Consider the following 18766-nt stretch of genomic DNA (forward strand, 5'->3'; position numbering starts at 1 on the left):
AAGCGAGGCCTGATTCATTGAAAAAGCACGTAAGACTGTATTAGAATTTTAATTAGTTTCGATCTCTCGAACACAACAATAGGATAATCTTAAATAAATATGATGAAATTTTTTTGTACTTATTGCGTTTTCCGTTTCGAATGACGTGTAGTCATTGAATTCATGCTTGAGCCTGCTATGTATGATTACATGTATGATTATATGTATATTACTAATTTAGCAAAAGGGATCAATTTTAGTTACATGTGCCAAAAAAATTATCCAAAATATGTTCAGGATATTCCAAGAAGTATCTTAAAACGTACTGAGAATATTCAGGATAATCTCATTAGTCTATAAATCAAAAAAATGAGAAGTATAAAAAATAATTTAAATGATATGCCTTCGGTAACTTTTCCCCGAATGTACATCCATCTATTATATTATATTGATTAAAAAAATTGTAACATTGATGTAATGTTATTGTTAATTTATATTTGACAGGAGAAAAGCAAATAAAAAAGGAAAACGTTTAAATATTCGATTCTGTAACTCAGTACCAGTGGCAATCGTCTTGACTCTATCATCAGCCCCAGCACTGTCGTATTCTCGATAAATCCTGTAATCCTTGTCCGTCTGATCGCTAAGTACACTGATTACGTCCTGACGATTTTTTATTGGCGGATATTTCGAAATCGTCTTCTCTCTGCTGATGCTGCTTTCCAGCATGGCTTTCTTAATTTCCGCCACCTTAAGGCGTAGGTACCTGAAACCGTAGGAGTGCGTTATATGAGGACAAACACAATGAGTTTTGCGATAATAGAATTGCCGTATATTATCCGGTTATTTCAGTATTTCGCGCTATCACAGTTGAATGATAAAGAAGAGGCGGGAGTAAGCGAAGGAAACTCGACTTCGGGGAGCGTGATAGGTAAGCAAACATCGTCGTTTTGCAAAGTTTGAAGTATATTCTGTCTACGCATATGCAAATGCATGGCAATGTGGGTATCATTATGTACCTGTTGCAGTGCGACGTGTTCTCACCAGGGCTGACGGTCAGGATGCTGAGTCGCGATCGATCGGCGCCGACCTCGGCTGGGCCCACCTCGGCGTTGTGAAACATCCGATCGCCCTCCTGCGTGAGGAATGTCATGTTCACCGAGAAGCCCTCCGCCGCGCCGTAGCCCTCGTTCCTCAGGGTCTGCTGCGCCTGCACGAAGTTCTCCACGCCCAACAGCGCTCGCGTTATGAAGTACCGCGCTGTGAGCAACGAGATCTCGATTGGGGGATAAAACTATTTATCGAATTTTTATATAGAAATGTTTTACATAAAAATGTTTTCAATGCAAAATTAATTTGTCCCCGATGACTTTATGTAATTAACGATTAAATTATGAAGATTCTTGGTACTCGGGGACCAAAACTCACGAGTCTTGGCGGATCGCAAGACCGCGGCAGAGATGGTATTGATACTGAAAACGAGGCCGTGATGATTATAGCTCATCGTGTAGCCCGGTAAGAAACCAGCGTAGCAGAGCGATGTGAACTTTTCCTCTCTGTAGCCTGCCTCGATTACGTGAGCATTCACCAGGTACCAGTGGTTCAAGGTTTCCTTAAGGGCATCCTCGTTGTGACCCAGAATCTCCTGCGTTTTTAAACACTCGTCAGAATAAGAGCAGAGAATATAACACTAAATAAATAGGTATAATAAGAGTAATAAATCTCGCAAGATGTAATAAAATATTAAATGTGTGAAATTAATTCGATATCCTTTTTGCAGAATTCCAGCTTTATTTATGGATCAAACTTAGTATAAAAACTTAGTTATTATTAGTTATTATATTAAAATAATTTTCATTACTTCATTATATCATTATATATTTTAGTTCATTTTTTAATCAATTGTCAGATTTCAATGCAAGGAAAGATTTTTATAGAAAATAATATATCTAAAGGCATTGAACTAATTTACATATTTAATACTGATATATAAGTGAATATTTAAGATGTGTAAATAAAAAAATAATATAACATTAATCATATAATGAATATGCAATATTGCATGGATTATATTGTATGGATTTTGAACTTAATGCATAAATATTTACTTGCAAATATCGTTAAGTTAGTATCGCCATGGTGAAATAGCGCGTGTGATTTCGTCTTTGGTGATATAAATTAGTAATTGTGTGTAAAGAGATTTAGAGGAAGAAATAGTGCTAAATTGATAATTTATCTCGGCGTCATCACTATTGTTTTTCACAGAAAATAAAATTGACAGCATCTGGCACAGGTGTGTACATTCATACATATTTAATATTTCGCGTTATTAGAACGATTATAAATCAAATAGACGAAATAACGCGGAAATAATTACTGCAACAGGTAATTACTTACACGTATCAATAAAAGATAAAAATAAAGCTCGTTAGTTGGCTCTGTTTCAAAGAAAGTTGAAATTTGATTTATCTCTTGTTCATTTGTTAGCTGACATAATAACTACTTGCTGTATTTATTAATCGTGGAATTTCATCATATATCTTCATTGATGTCTTATTTAAAGTCCGTAATATTTCGCTTTGAAAAAACTGCTTATTACAACATTATACGCAGCGAGACTGCGTATAATACTGTAATCTATTCTAATTTATTGTCACTCTTACATGTCCAGGTTGATTGCACATGATGGTTGAACAACCGACTGGAAGTGCGTTTCCCTGCATTCCGACAACATTTGGAAGAATGTCGTCCAGATGCATCAGGAACAACTGCAACGGTGATATTACATTTTATTTAATCCCGAAATCCTCACAATTACTCAATTTTCATTATTATCGACTTACTATTAAAATAATTAAAGCGAACCGAGGGAAATTTGCAAGATTTACGAGGAAATCAATTTATGTGCATTTCTACCAATATAGATTAACAATACAGATTAACTTTAATCACGGTTTTAATCAACGGCCTACCTTTTATCCTTCAGTTCAAAGAACTCAAAAGAGATAGAGACTAAATTAAACCGAGATTAAAAGATTAAGACCCCTCATAAAAAAAAAAAATGAAAATTATAAATCTCCCTTTTATACCGTAATAATTAATTGATTTTCGAAAAAATTTCTAATTTTTTTCCTTTCCAGAGCTGTTTCTCGTTACCTTATGAAATGGCACATTCGCGCCGTTCGCCGTCCCCTCGATCTCCCGCAAATATTGCGGAAATTGTTTCTTCACTACCTCAAGGGTTTCATCATAAATCTTCTTTCCCTCCTCGGTTCCATAAAGCGGCAGGTAGATCTCGTTCAGCGATTGATAGATGTCCACGAAATCTTGGATTATTTTGGCGAAGGTGCGCCCCTAATGCGAAAAAAACGGGAGAGGAAGCGAACGGGTTGCGTAAGTGTAGAAAATTTTTATCGAACGGATATACCGTGATTATGCCGTTCAATGTCTCGCGTGCTAATTATATGTAGAACAGCAGGAATTTAATCCGGGTGACGTCATAGCACCCGTTCGACCGTTCTCTTTTCTTTACTCTCTTTTCCCTCTATTCAAACGTTATCGCGACCTGCCCTTCCCCCTCCCCCCGCCCTTGTGTCGATTCGATTATCTATGCACCTTCTTATATCATGTGTAATATACCGGAGTTCGTTCCTCCGAATCGGACCACGAGATATCATCGTGAGCTGCCATTGGCTATCGTGATTTGCACGCTACTCGTATTGTCCCGCGCAAGTGTCACTATAAATCACGTTGGCTGCTGACAAGTGGCAATTTGCATTTCTAATATGGTCTTCTTTCATTCAAAGAAGCAGAAAACGCGATAGAACATGCTTGACTTGTGACGCTAAAAGTGACAGCGTCGAATTCCGAAATACCGGTCGAGAGAACCAGAATGTTGATTATCATATGTCACGTTAGAGAATATGATAAGTATTAAATTATGACTGTTACTTTAAATATTAGTGTAAAACGAATGTTATACGTACACAAGACTATGACATAAAAATTGTCAATAATGAAATAATTATATAGCAATCAAGACGGACGAGGGTAGACATATCTTATAAAAATAGTTTTACATTTTATACTTTCCTCTCTCCTCTTCAGGAGACTACAAATATAAAGTAAAAATAAATATGCATTACTACTAAATAATTATTTGTCTGTGATTATTAAAAAATTTACGATTAATTTTAGAATAAATATATTTATAAAGAAGATTCTATTAATGAAGTATATTTTTATATGGAAAAAATGACTTTGTTGAAGTATCTAAAAGATTTTGACAAGATATAGAGTTGAAAATAATTCTGTTGAATCAAAATTATTATATTTGAGCATAATGATAATATTGTAAAAATTTCTTATGTTCTAATAATTAATTTGAACATTCTACATAAATATTTAACAAAATTATTTTCAGATTTGTATGTGATCAAATTTTAAAGTATAAATGTATAGCAAAAGTCCTTTCCGTATAGAAATATTTTTACGGATTTCAATTTTACGGATTTCAATTTTACGGATTTTCCAGCATAAAATAGAAGTTCCTATTGATTTTTATTTTCTATCTTAAAATATTATATGTGTATGTATAGAAATTAATCGATCGATTAAAACTAATTAATTAATATTGATACCAAGAAAAATAATATGTGATAAAAAATATATGACAGAAATCAATTGGCTCCCTTTTTGAATGAATGATAAAATGATAAAATGTATTACCAAATATTTTTTCATTGGTCCTAATATCAAAATGGGAAACTTTGGAAACGATAAAGAAAAAAATTATTTATTTTCAAGTTGAGAAAAATCTCAGAGAAGTGCAACGCTCGATAATTTAAAAAATTGCATTGTGCATTCACAAAATCTGTACGGAAATAATCGTCGAATAAATATCGTCTATAATTCTTACGATGTCGAAGCCGATGTCGTAGTGCGTTCCTCGAACGTGGATTATGGGAACGACATTTCTGCGGCCAATATTCTTGATCGTCGATTTGATTTTGCACGTTTCGGCAGTTGCCATGTTTCTGTCGTGGAAAATCGAACGAATGTTTACTTTTTCCAATCGAACGTTTACTTTTTCCAATAATAAATAAATGAAAATTTATAGTTAACATTTATAAAAACAATGCAATAACAAGGAGTCTAAACTATGAACTATGCCGGATCTCGCGATTGTTGTATTATAAAACGATACAAATAATTATTCAATCAATAATAAACAAATGGAAAAGCAAACGTTTCGACTTCGATCGGGTCATCTTCAATGCTGCATGATTCATAAAGATAAAATTCTAGTTTAACGTATAATGATGATAAAACACAGTTGAGAAAAAATTAAATAAAATTCAATTTTATAAAACTAAAATACAATCGCATGACAAAACATAATGAACGAAGTTTCGACCCGATCGGGGGCTCGTTTGCTTTTCCACTTGTTTATTATTAATTGTATAATTATTTGCATTATTTTATAATATAACAATCGCACACAAGATCCGGCGTTCATAATTTATGTTTCTTATTATTGCGTTGTTTACTTTTTCTCGGGAATTACCCTGAATACCACAGAATATCAAACTCGCCTTCAATTAACATTCGACTGATTTATCAAGTCAATTAATCGTACAACGTTCGTGTTAATCGTTGCAAGTGATTCTTGTACACTGATGCCGAATTTCTTATTTCTCTTTTAACTCATTTAAAAATTTTTTGTTTTATGAGATAATGCATGGATTCTTAACACATAATATACACCAAAATATACATAATATTGTAAAAATCGGTGTAATACATAAATATCATTTTAGCTTACATAATTTTCATACAGATATATCTCATCGATCTATATGAGAGCATGTGACAATTTCTGCAATCTTTGAATTAAAAAAAAATTAATAAATAAAAAAGCAGAGAGAGAGAGAGAGAGAGAGAGAGAGAGAGAGAGAGAGACGATGGGAAAAGGAAAAGGAGGCTAAATTCGTCGATACGCTACCTGATTTTTTCGCGATGCGCGGAAAAAGAAGAACGTCGCAAGTGGAACACAATCGCGATATCAAGTGTAGGGGCACTCGCGCAAAGCGATATTTGTTATCTTAACTATTGGCACGTGCCAGTAACGATCGGCGCGACTGACGGTCTTCGCGACTGGGAAGACTCGCGAGTGTCTCTTATCTGGCTTTTATAGAGTTGCATTATCGCTTTATGCCGCGGTAAATGCTGCGCGGGCGGCGCTCGCTTACCGCAACTTAAACGAGGAAACAAAAGAAAAGAAATATAAAGAATAAGGATTTGCGTATCGCCACGGTCCATTACCTTGAGACGATCTCGTAGGTAAAACTGGGAGAGACATGAGGATAATAGTTCAAGAGAGAAGGGAAGCTTAATTAACACCTGCTCGCTATTATCACCTCAATCGGATCGAATTCGCTGTGGAGCGATAGCACCGATGATGCGAAGAGGAAAAGTTTTGCTGGGAAATCTAAAAATTTGGCCATATACAAATCTGAAAATAATTTTATTGAACTGTCAAAATTATTATACAGAACGCTCAAGTATCACAACAATACTGCAAAAATTTTTCATCTTCTAACAATCAATTTAAACGTTGTACGTAATAATTTTGAAGGTCCAGCTAAATTATTTTTAGATCTGTATCTGGCCAAATTTTTAGATTTGTCAGCAAAATTGTTCTTTTCGTGTACGGATATCCGTTTCGGAGTGGAGCTCCTTGATCGCTTCTTGACCGAATTTAATCAAATAAGCGATTTAGAAAGGCATTCTGGATCAATTAAAACATGTTTTGTCATATCGAAATTACGTGAAGTAAGATTAAGGAACACCTGAGATGCTTACCAATTTTTTCTTTGCGATTCATTTACATCGCATGATTAATACTATCGCGCATTTTATCTATTTCCAAGAGTAATGGTTTCCTCCCGGGGAAGAACGGAGATTCATCTGAAAAAAATTTGCAAGATGATACAAAATCGATATCTTTTCGATAAGATCCTTTTCGGATCCGTCCAATCTTTTATTTGCCGCAAGATAACATAGTTCGTCTGCGTTATGTAATTGCGATGAATAATGGGACGGGGGAAAAATATACGGAAAAATATATACCTCGTTTATACACACGTATCATCGTCATAAATGTGGTATCACATTAGAAATTAAGATAGCTCCTTCTATAGCTCCGTCTAATTATTTATAGCGGTGCATTTAGATCCAAATAAGATCGCGTTCGTTTTACGGAAAGTTTTCATCTGAGATTCTCCCTCGCGCGAACCGCGTCGCGTTCAAGGACCGTTCCAGAAAACACATTGCCATCGTGGTATATCTTCACCGCTAAATCTGGAAAAGCCTTTGTCATCATGAATCTGTTAACAGATTTCTATGTAAAAACCTGCAAGAGAATATACATGACGATTACGGAGACAATTATGTGGATTTTTTTGTCCCGAGATAACTAGTCCATTGCATATCGTACAATATTTCTCCAAGGATTTAACAAAATGTGTTTAAGATGGAAGGCCAGCAAGATTCTCGCGCACTACAAGAAATATATCAACACTTACGTAGATAAAGACGACCACGATTTGCTCATAACGGATTTATTTGATTTATTTGGACAAGCAAGTTTTACATATTTTTAGTACATCCGCAATCGCGACATTCGTGCAAGCTCCGAGGTTACATCACGATCGATCGATCAGAATCTGTACGGCTTCCAAATTCTTACTTTTCCCGCAAGTTAAATCAATTATCGTCTAGTTTACTAGTGGCTTCGGCGTATCGATGAAAGGTCACGTCAGTTCAAAGATCTTGCATTGTAAAAAACGCGAATGCCTTGCAGATGTTTTCATTTTTTCCTCTTACACGTGTTAAATTTCATGTTACATAATGACATGCATTAAATTACGTGTTAGTATCTAAGAGTAAGATAATAAAATGAAGTAATTATGTAAGGAAAAAATCATACAGTATACGTAATACAATAACTGTTAATTGTATTGTACAAAATAAATTAATTCTTTTAAGAGGAAGAGACGATTCTTCGAAAAGAGAAATTAAAAAAAAATGTCTTGTAACTCCAGAACTTCTTTATTTAAGTAAAAGGAGAAATTTGATAGGTTAAAGAAAGAATTAAGATTAATAATATTAAAACGCCGAATTATATGGCATTTTATTAAACCAACAATATGTTACATTTTTCGAGATAAAAAATTACAATTAATTGCGGTGAAGGTTTCATTATCGGTTCGAAATCATGGATCGCCCCGACTGTCCTGCCTCTTGTTAATTATCTAATAGTCAATTAATTAACAAGACTCGGCGCACAAGCGGTATTTTCCCGCCACGCTATGTGGTTTTAACAATATTTCAATTAATTAATATTTCATTAATTGCTCGTTAAATCGATTCGTTTCATAACATTTCAAATGTTATGTAAATTTTTTGCAATATTTGCATATATTTCGATATCTGATCAAAATATGTTCTAGCGCGGTGAAAAAATTTCTAAAAATGCTTCTACGCGTGTGTGTTTATAGCCTTAAGATAAATATTACTGTGTATCACAGAATGAGGATGCTTTGCGACCGTAAGAACACTATTCTGCGTTTAAAAAGCAACGCAAAATTATTTAATTTCAATTAAAGTTTTGATTGTACAAGGGACTTGTCGCGTTTAATATAAACGCGCTGGACTTACTTTTTGTATAATAGTATTGTACATTACAATTACAATCGCAAAGGAATCTCTCTTTGTACAGCATGAAACATCTGTCGACTTCAGCATTAATTACACATGTGTAATTTTCAACAAATGTTCACTGTGCAAATTCTCTGTACAAAAACGGACGATGGAGCGACCCAAATACAGATATTTTGGAAAAAGATCAGTCCAAAAGTAGTTTTCTTTATCGAATAGTATGTCGAAATGGTCCAATAGGTAAAAATGTTAATCTAACCAGAAAATATAAGACTTTCTCTTCCTTCTTCTGATTTTGATGAATTGAATATGCTTAATATCTGAAGCTCAGAGAAACAATTTTTTGCAAGTACTTTTACATCCTAAAGGATGAAATTTTTCCTAACATTGATATTTCTAAATACACGTCGTTTTGTGAAAGACATAAGAAAAGAAGCATTTTATAGTGCATAATCAAAGAATTTTTAAATTGTTTAAAATACTAGAATATTATTTCCAACAATTAAAAAAGTTTTCCATAATTAAAAATATAATTAAATTCTTGATTTTTAAATCAATTAAGTTTTAACTAGGTCATAAAATTTTGTTTTTATTCTAATGACAAGAAAAAAATGACATGTTAAAAAATATTTATATCTTAAAATTTAATTTTAAATAATATATATATGTATATATATGTATATATATATATATATATATATATATATATATATATATTATCCTTTTATTTTTATCCTTATGTGGAGCATAAGACATCTATAAATCTTTTCTATCTTAGTCTGTTAGAGGCAATAGCTTTTATCTCCGACCAATTCTTCCCTATCGCTTCTATTTTTTTGTTGACTTAAGTAATATAATAAAATATTTTTAAAATTAAAACAAATTATGAAGTAGTTTGCAAAACCTTGATAATTTGTAATAAATTCATACGTTTACAATATTTCAAGCATTTTTTTTTGTACGTTTAGTATTTTAACGACATAAATTTTAAATAAGAATTATCAAAGCTTATAATTAAAGTTAGAATTCATCAATATCGGGAAGAAGAAAGATTTTCACATAAATTTCTTATAAGAATCGACTGCATTTATCAACTGAAGTTACGTTTGACGAGATAAGATATGACTTATCAAAGATAAAAACAAGATAAGAGTGATTGAAATTCAGTTAAAATATTTCACAATATAAAATATTTATAAATGATGTGAAGAGAAAGGGGGGAAGCTCTTGGTCGCACAAGTTAAACGGATTGCTGTATTATTGAAATAGATTAAACAACGATTTTTAATCTGTATCAATAATCAATGTCAATCTGTGTCAATATTAACATCAACGCGAGAAATCAATCACAGTGAAAATCGTTTTCTCACAAAATGTGTTAACACAATGACAGATACGGAAAATCGCGTTCGTCATTCAGTCTTGTAATATTTATCTGTATCCTCGGTGGACACATAAAAAAATGGGTATTCAGATTTTTCTTGGACGTCTTCTCTATTCTTTTTTTCTCAAGCAAACGCTAAGTTCGCTTTGAAAAAAAAGAGATAAAAGAAACAATGAAAAATAGAGAATCTCACACATTTTCGAGTGTCCTTAATCTTCGAGCAGCTATTCTCTCACTCCGTCGTAACGGTGGTGGTTCATCATTCATCAACGATCGTATTTCACTATATTCCCATTTAGCTATTCTACCATCCCACTAAAAACATGATATGTAATGTTGTATTTATACGTATCTTATCGTAACGACGTAAGTAATTGTACATAAATCGTGAATTGAAAAACGTAATCACAATTTTAAATCATTATATACACATAAAAAAACAAATTTTACATAAACATTCGGAAGATGGAAAACTTCAATTCTTTTCTTTAAAAAAATAATATAAGTATTTCCTTCTTTCTTTGTAGATGTGAATTAAAAACAACAACAACAACAACAACAACAACAACAACAACAACAACAACAACAACAACAACAACAACAACAGCTTTCAACAATTGAGATTTCTCTTTCATTCGAATATATAGAAATATTTTAGCAGTTTGATAATTTTACTTACAGATGAGGTAACAATGTAATGATTGTAAGGATGCCAACTAATATCGCGTACGCATCCCGCATGACCTTTCATTTTGCGGATTACTTGTCCCGTCAGAAGATCGTATACTGTAAAAGACAAAGAATTACGCGGTAGCCTCGTGTATTGAAACATGACCAATAGCAGAATTCGGAACTTACTGACGACTCGACCTAATGAATCTCCTGAGCAGATGAATCTCTGACCAGTGGTATTTGGCGGCGAGAAACAACAACGTATTAAAGTCTTACGGACTGAATGACCATAATATGTCATAACACTGGTATCATCCTCTAACATGCCCGGTACCCATACTGAAACAGGAAAATGTTATATGTACTCGACAATTATATACAATGATTGAGAACAATTGTCACCTTAGACATTTCAGATATGTATCTGAATAATTTAGAAATAAGGATAATTAGCTTGTCTAACAATATTTTTTTTTCTTTTTGGTTTAAATAAATATTTACATCGTTGAGGCACTGGCTGCCACCGATAGTCCCAGTCGTGACTAAAACGGCGAATGTTTTGCTGGGCACTATTACTGCAGGACATGCGTATGTCCCATAACTTGATGGATTGGTCTTTCGAATTGGTTATAAAATACCGTTTGTCGCCGCGTGAATCAACGTACGTGATCCCGTCCCTATGACCGGCCATCACTCCAACCGCACGCGGATTAGATTCGTTTATCGTTCTTCTATCCCATACCTAAACCGACAGGAAGACATTGAAGACGTATAGAGTAAGAATTTTTCGAATAATCACGTATCGGTTCATAGTCGAGCACATCGATTTCTCTCGCGACACTCGACTTATACTGTTGAAGAAAGCGGTCTCTCAGATGATTCAATTATACCTTACATAATCCATCGTCGCTGACGCTGTAGAAGACTTGCGAACTATCGTCTGCGAAAGCTATACCGTTCACATCTTCATCGTGACTCTCAAACTACAATAATCAAGAAACATGTAAAAGTATAAAGAATGACAAGCGCACTTTCTCCGCTAAATTCTCAATAATCCTACAAACCCTCAAAACTCGCTGTTGGCACTCACGATCATATATATAAATACATTTATCATTGGCACCACCAAAGATCTCCCTGCCATCGTTTGAGAAAACAAGTGAGAAAATACAGAATCGTCGTACGCCTGGAGATAATGGCAATGTCTCCAGCGATTCTCCAGATATGTGGCATTGATATACTGTAAAAAATGTTAGAAGATGCGTGAATTCTCTCTCATTATACAATCATGTTTAATCGTAATGTTACTTACAGCAATCAGCCCAACTTGAATATGCAAAGTAGTTACCATCCGGACTGAATGCTACATCCAGAACACTCCAGCCAACGTCACGTGCTAGCATTTGACTGTATAAGTTAAATCCTTTTTCATGCGTTCGATATATGTACAACCATTTATCTATAAAAACAAACATATAATTGATCAGCTGATCAAGTCTAATAAGGAAACCACAACTGCGGTATAAAAGCAAACACATAATACAATGCTAAAATTACCTTGAGTGGCAGTGATAAAAAAGTTTCCATCCTTGGAAAATGACCCACAAAATACTTTCGAAGAGAACTGTTGTACAAAGCTTGGCACGTTTGGTAAAAGACTATTTCCTATCTTACACCTTTGGCTAGAGCTGAAACCTTCAAGGCTGAGAGGTCTTTTTTGTATTAAAGGTATAATCGACACATTCGCGGAGAATCCGCAGGTAGATTTGGTGATACAATTGATATCATTGTTCTGAAATATCACAATAAATTTTCAAAAATTCAAAACTTTAATCCCAATTTAATTTATATTTTTATATCTTTTTTAGTTCAAAGAATTAAATAAATATTAAGTTAAGCCAAAATTATAAGATTATTTTGTATTGGCAGAAATAGAGAGAAGCCAGCTTGCAACTTACGACTATCCTGGTTGTATCTGGATTTCTCGAGCTTGTGTCAGTTCGCAGATATTCACTATTCTCATCATCGGAGTCTATAATTCGATTTCTGGAACAAGAAATGGTACCAAGGATGTTAGGCACGGTCGTGCCGCTGAGCGCAGAAGGATTATGTGGCCGACCGACGAACGTAGTGCACGAAGATGACGTTCACGTGCAGGCGCTTTTTCGGAAGGAACGTTCTCTCGTTTCCGCAAACGAATATCAGATGAAGCACAACCAACGAGAGCAAGAAAAAGAGTGTCGGTATACGGTGATTGGCGAAACGTTAGCCGAGAATGTCGACAGCAAAGCGCAATGGAGTGAAAGACGTGTGGATAGGTTAAGGATCGGATTAGGAAAATAGCGCGCGATACACATGGAAAAAAAAGAAGGTTAAAAGATCGTAGATTTGACACTGCGGTGCGATACAGATGCCGGATCGACCAATTAAACGTCCAATGCGAGGAACATAATGATGTAGCGCCTTTTGTATACGGCGATTTGATTGGCGGATTTTTTTGATGCGTATGCACTTTGAAGGCTACGCAAATTCGCATGTGCGTCTTGAATGGCGCGCGAAAAACAACACCGATCGATTCTTTGAACGGAAAACAAATGTCTTCAAGCAAATTCCAATTAATTTTATTAATGCACTGATATGAATTACATTACTGATTAAAAATCTATTATATTGCATTAAAACTTTCCTTGTCGCTTCCATCAGATTTCGAACATAGATATCTATTCCATTTTAAATACAAAGTGTACACTATAGTTCAGTTATAAAAAAAATCTTAGATTTATTATTTAAAATATCCTGAATTGAATGTCAATTTGAAAAGGAAAATACAATAGTTTGACATTTAATAGCATGCTATTTTGTTATATCAGTTTTTTTATTTGTTTTGTATAAAAATAAAAAAAACTGAAGTATTGTTTTCGTCATTTATTACGAAGAATAAAGCAAATATTTTACAAATAAATCCATTTATCAATACCTTGTTAATTCTGTGTATAAATTAGATTTTATACAACAATAACAAATAAATATCAGTTTTTAGTTAAAATATGTAATTATATGTATGAAATTATAAATATTAATAGCAAATATTTTGTTATTAATTTATTAAATGCCTAATTATTTACTCGTGTTTAAATAATTTAAAAAACTTACTATAATCATTATAAAATGACAGCCCTTCAAAGTCGAATACCGAATTTTTGATATGGCGATTCAATATCGGTTATTTGTTTATACATATCAGTCTCACTGATTAACTTATCTGAAAAACAGTTGAAAACATAGATGAAATTTAATTTTTTTAATATGTTCATAATCAACAAACCGATTTTTGTTAATTCACATATAGAAAAAAGATTGAATTAGGAACAACAAATTGTATAAATTGTAAAAACTATGCTTCAAGCGATTTTATCGGTTAAATTAGTTTCTGATTAATTGGAGTTTCGAATCAAGACAATTTTATATTTAAATGTATTTCATACATTTTTCAACGTATATAAAATCATTTTTATCTATCACATGCAAATATGAAATTTCCGCGAAACTGTAATATGTATGTTTGTTATATTTAATATATTGTCGATATTAAGTGAATCTCCACTGAGATGAGAAATTTCCTTCTATTTTGAAAATCTCTTGAGTCTATAAAAGAAAAAAAAAATCGCATATTTACTGACAACTCGATATTGATGATATTCATCCAAGCGTCTCTTTTCTCTACATCGCAAGAAAATCGCAGACGCATCTAAAACATACCACTTCATACCATCTCGACCCACGCGATCTCGGCACAGTTTCACGATTTCACGCAACATATAAACACGATATATCCTTTCTCTTTTTTCTCATTGATAACTGAACTTGCGAATCGTCCACCGTGAATCTTGATTATCGTTAGACTTTTGCGAAAATTCTCTCAGAACCTTCCGGATTATCGGAAAGCTCACGTCTGATTATGCAAATTGGGTCGTATTCGTTATGGCTTATAAGATATAACATTTCGAAGGTAAAACGTCCAAACTTCGGAAGCGTGTTTCGAAGTTCAGGACAGAGGTAAAGGTCACGTAGATCGAGAGAGGAGTTTACCGAGGGATTAGGGTGTTGCAGGACAGCGATATTAAAAGTTTACGTGGCGGGGTCGCGAAATTCAGGCCAGACACGTGGCTGTGATTCGAACTTCGAAACGCCAGGAAATCATTAATTAATTCTGCGCGATGATTAATTTCGCGACAATTAGCTTCGCGGTTAGATCAATAGCGGATTATGACGATCTCATACCTCGTATCAACGTATGGCTAATTGGATATTCAACGTGTACGAAGCAAATAGATTAACGTGATAAGTGATTCCACTGCGGATATTCGTTTTTCCACTTTTAATTTCGAAAAATTTATTTCGCAATTTCTAGCCAAAGAGAATTTGCCCCTTTACTACTTTGCTGCCTCGCGACATTTTAACGAAGTTTTTTTGGATTTTGAAATCTGCGTAAAAAAAAAGAGGAATTTAATAACCATAGCCAAATTGATCAAATCTTGATATTTTATCTCATGTTACCGAGTGCATTTGACGTTACGAGAGAAAAATATGGTCGTTTTGCTGAGAGAAAGAGAGAGAGAGAGAGAGAGAGAGAGAGAGAGAGAGAGAGAGAGAGAGAGAGAAACACGGAAACCGATTTCACGGTGATCATGATTCGGAATTAAGAGTATTCAACCTGGGCAGCGTGACATGTCATTTCATTATTGCACGCGCGAGATTCAAAGCCGCGATTTGATTGTTTATAAAGCGGCGGTGCAAGGGCGGAAAATTATTATCCCACGCGCTTTCATAGGATTACAGATTAATAGATTAGATAGTCGGACATTTACGGACACATCCGAGCCCGCGAGATATTGAACTCGCCGTTATATCGGCGTCATATCCAAGCGTAGATTAGATTGGGCGCGTATTTATGGAATGTACAGACTGTCAGATTTTTCCTCTGGAAAATCGTGAAAAATCGTCAAACACCACGATGACGCGTCATCACTTTCGGCCTTGTCGATCACGTTACGAGGGCGGGCGCTAATAACGTTAGCGAATATTGCGCCACTATTTCCGATTGTCCCGCATCCAATCGTATCTGTACAACGATGGTTCGACGTGCGGAAATGTTCACCGGCTGCTGCTCTCGTCCTGAGAATGGTCTCGCCGATGACAACGCTCCGGAATGCAGATAACGGGACGCGATAATGTGCGCGAAGGGATTCTCGCAGGAAATTTCTTCGCTGGATTCCTGATTTTATATTCACCGAACGACTCGATTTACGTTTCTGCCTAGGCGCGTTTCTGATTTCCAAACGAAGCCTCGAGCCGAAAAACGCGAATCTTGAAAGATCACGAGATATTATAATTTCACGGACAATTTGGAAATTTAAAAATTTGATCGGATGTAGATCTGAAAATAATTTTGTTGGGCTATCAAAATTATTATGTAGAATGTTTAAGCACGAAAATAATATTGCAAAGATTTTTTATCTTCTAGCAATCAATTTGAATGTCGTACAAAATAATTTTAAAGGTCCAACGGAATTATTTTAATTATGTATTTGGTCACATTTTTAAATTTGTCAGCAAATCTGTTCTTTCTCTGTTGAGACAAGCAGTTTTTGATTTATATCAATGACTTAATATTATATATTCATTGCCGCTAAGAAGATTAAGTTAATGAGGCGCTTAATCCTCTTCAGTTCTATGGAATAAAAGAAAAAGAATACTAGCTAGGCGAATATTGGATGCCGGTTGAAATCGTTCCATTATATCTCGTAAACTCGTGTTAAACTCAAGCGAGAAAAAAATATGAATGTTTAAAAATCGATAAATAGTGAACAAGTGGCCATTTATTTTCAAAGAAAATACATAATTAAATCTTCCATCTAATTCGCATTAATATACACAGCGTATTATTTGATTTCACTAACCATTCGCGTGTCAATAATGAAAGCGACAAATGTTTCGGGCTACAAATGGGGCTGCAAATATTTACATCATCTTGACTATGTTTATAATTAATCTCATATACAGAACGAAATATGTAAAGCTAGCTTTACTAGCTAAAAACAGAAATATTAGCAAATATCATGAGCTCGCGAATGTTTTAGACACCAGAGAGAGAGAGAGAGAGAGAGAGAGAGAGAGAAATGTAATTCATGTAAATTCAAAAGAACCACCTGCCAATTTGTGGTTCTTTCTCTATTATGAAACGTCGTTAAATATGCATAACGTATTATATGCACTGTGAAAAAGAAAAATATCAAAAAGCATTGAAAAATATTTAATCATTATATCTTTCGTTCAACAACTTCCATATGGAATTTTATTCATAAATCGTTATCAACCGTAAAACCGTAGTTTCTCCTATCTGAAATTACACTCAATCGTATTATAATCGAAACGAGCGTTACGGGCGATTGGAGTACCAGATCTCTCATAGCGATATAAATTTGCCGGGCCGGGATACGCCGACAATCGTCAGTGAGAGCAGATTGATGAGAAAGATCCGATCGGGCTGGATGTATGTACAATAGACACCGCGACACAATAGCATGATCACGACTAAATTAGATCGGTCTATCGATTGATTCATTGACTCGCGACAAACTTGCCACAATGCCGAGTTGGACGCGACCGTGACTCGTATTTCTGCTGAAGCCGCGCGTGACGTCAGAATCTGTACACGGCGAAATCTGAGGAGTTCAACGCGGGGACGAGGTGAGACGAGAGCAATTTGCGAGATTCGTTTTAGATGCGATTTCGCGAACCCGCGAGCCCCAGACTCGTTTTATCCCCGTGCCGCGTATTCCATTTATCTCTCGTTCGCGAGAGAGCTTCGATCACACGAAAGCCCATATAGCCAAATATAGGTTTTACGCTATAAAATCTTATTTTATCTTAAAATCCTGCAAAATAAAAAAAGACACTGTTCTCAATTACGTCGACACTCATATATCTTTGTATTAACGCCCCCCTTCTTCTTTAAATACAAATTTCAAAATTACCCCGGCAGTAATGAAAATTACTGGTGCAATAATAAAATCGAGACGCTCAAAATAGCTAAAATTACATATACGAAGAAAACGGTTTTGCTGAAGTGTAAAAATATAGATTTGGCCAAATGTAGATGAAAATAATTTTGTTAAGCCATCAAAATTATTATATAAACCGCTTGAGTATAACGATAATCTTGAGAAAATTTTTAATGTTTTAGTAATCAATTTTGTACTACATTCTACATAATAATATTAGCAATCAATTTGTATTATATTTGTATTATACATAAATATTTTGGAAGTTCGATAAAATTACTTTCAGATCTGTTTCCGTATCTCAAATTTCAATATTTCAGTAAAAATATTCTTTCCTAGAAAAACAAAAAAACGTTACGAGCTCGCGATTACTCAAACAAGAAGTTAAAGAAGGAGAAACTTGGCGTATCAGTCACACCGCTAGTAGTAGGTCAATCAGTCAGGTCAGCCGGTCGCTCAGCGGACAATCGCTCATCACCTCGGTGACATCTCGGTTGCCAAAGGAACAGAGAAAATCGAGCGTATTGATGCAGGTAGGGCAAGTTTTTCGGCCTCTCCGCGCCGAGCTGAGAGCCGAGAGGCAAAAACTCCCGTATCTCTCACATCAATTCCCATTCTTTCCGTCTCTCTCGCCTCTATATACATCTCCTGCGTGCGTATAACCAGCACCTACCCTATCTATCTACCTACCTACCTACCTACCTACCTACCTACCTACCTATCTATCTATCTATCTATCTATCTATCTACCTACCTACCTACCTACCAACCTACCAACCTACCTACCCTGCAACCCAGACCTATAATTTCCAGGCAACGCACAGGCCTACACCCTGAGCTCGGAGCCGGGCGAGGACCTGCCAAGCGCCGGCGGAGAGTCAGGAGGCGGAGGGCGCGCGCGCACGCGCGTACTCTTCGCCACCGCCACCACCGCCGCCGCCACCGC

At 34.9% G+C, this 18766-nt stretch overlaps 2 protein-coding genes across 4 annotated transcripts in view; both read right to left on the reverse strand.

Annotated features, from left to right (window-relative positions):
• The window catches only part of tan (C45 family peptidase tan), a 39720-nt gene that overhangs the window by 621 nt on the left and 20333 nt on the right, over positions 1-18766 (reverse strand). Inside the window, exons 1-9 of one of the 3 annotated variants that reach the window (XM_089071136.1) lie at positions 7566-7861; positions 7111-7393; positions 6844-6948; positions 4898-5015; positions 3136-3333; positions 2643-2747; positions 1408-1624; positions 999-1239; positions 540-745 (exon numbers count right to left, since the gene is read on the reverse strand). In XM_089071136.1, the coding sequence (XP_088927262.1) occupies positions 540-745; positions 999-1239; positions 1408-1624; positions 2643-2747; positions 3136-3333; positions 4898-5011 (1081 nt within the window). In that variant the 5' untranslated portion in view covers positions 5012-5015; positions 6844-6948; positions 7111-7393; positions 7566-7861. Of the gene's footprint in view, positions 1-539; positions 746-998; positions 1240-1407; positions 1625-2642; positions 2748-3135; positions 3334-4897; positions 5016-5983; positions 6386-6843; positions 6949-7110; positions 7394-7565; positions 7862-18766 lie in introns of those variants that run through there. The other 2 variants (XM_011631606.3, XM_089071137.1) reach the window with 2 other exon arrangements.
• Positions 8144-18766, reverse strand: part of LOC105422333 (DDB1- and CUL4-associated factor 11) — a gene marked incomplete at its 5' end in the record, with an annotated part of 29904 nt that continues 19281 nt past the window's right edge. The window contains 9 exons of the mRNA XM_089071142.1: positions 8144-10399; positions 10764-10870; positions 10943-11095; positions 11258-11498; positions 11647-11739; positions 11821-11996; positions 12069-12215; positions 12314-12548; positions 12715-12802. Of these exons, the coding sequence (XP_088927268.1) occupies positions 10274-10399; positions 10764-10870; positions 10943-11095; positions 11258-11498; positions 11647-11739; positions 11821-11996; positions 12069-12215; positions 12314-12548; positions 12715-12802 (1366 nt within the window). The remainder of the gene's footprint in view (positions 10400-10763; positions 10871-10942; positions 11096-11257; positions 11499-11646; positions 11740-11820; positions 11997-12068; positions 12216-12313; positions 12549-12714; positions 12803-18766) is intronic.

The sequence above is a fragment of the Pogonomyrmex barbatus genome, unplaced genomic scaffold, assembly GCF_055798465.1.
Source record: "Pogonomyrmex barbatus isolate J1 unplaced genomic scaffold, ASM5579846v1 scaffold11, whole genome shotgun sequence".
Taxonomy (NCBI): Eukaryota; Metazoa; Arthropoda; class Insecta; order Hymenoptera; family Formicidae; genus Pogonomyrmex; species Pogonomyrmex barbatus.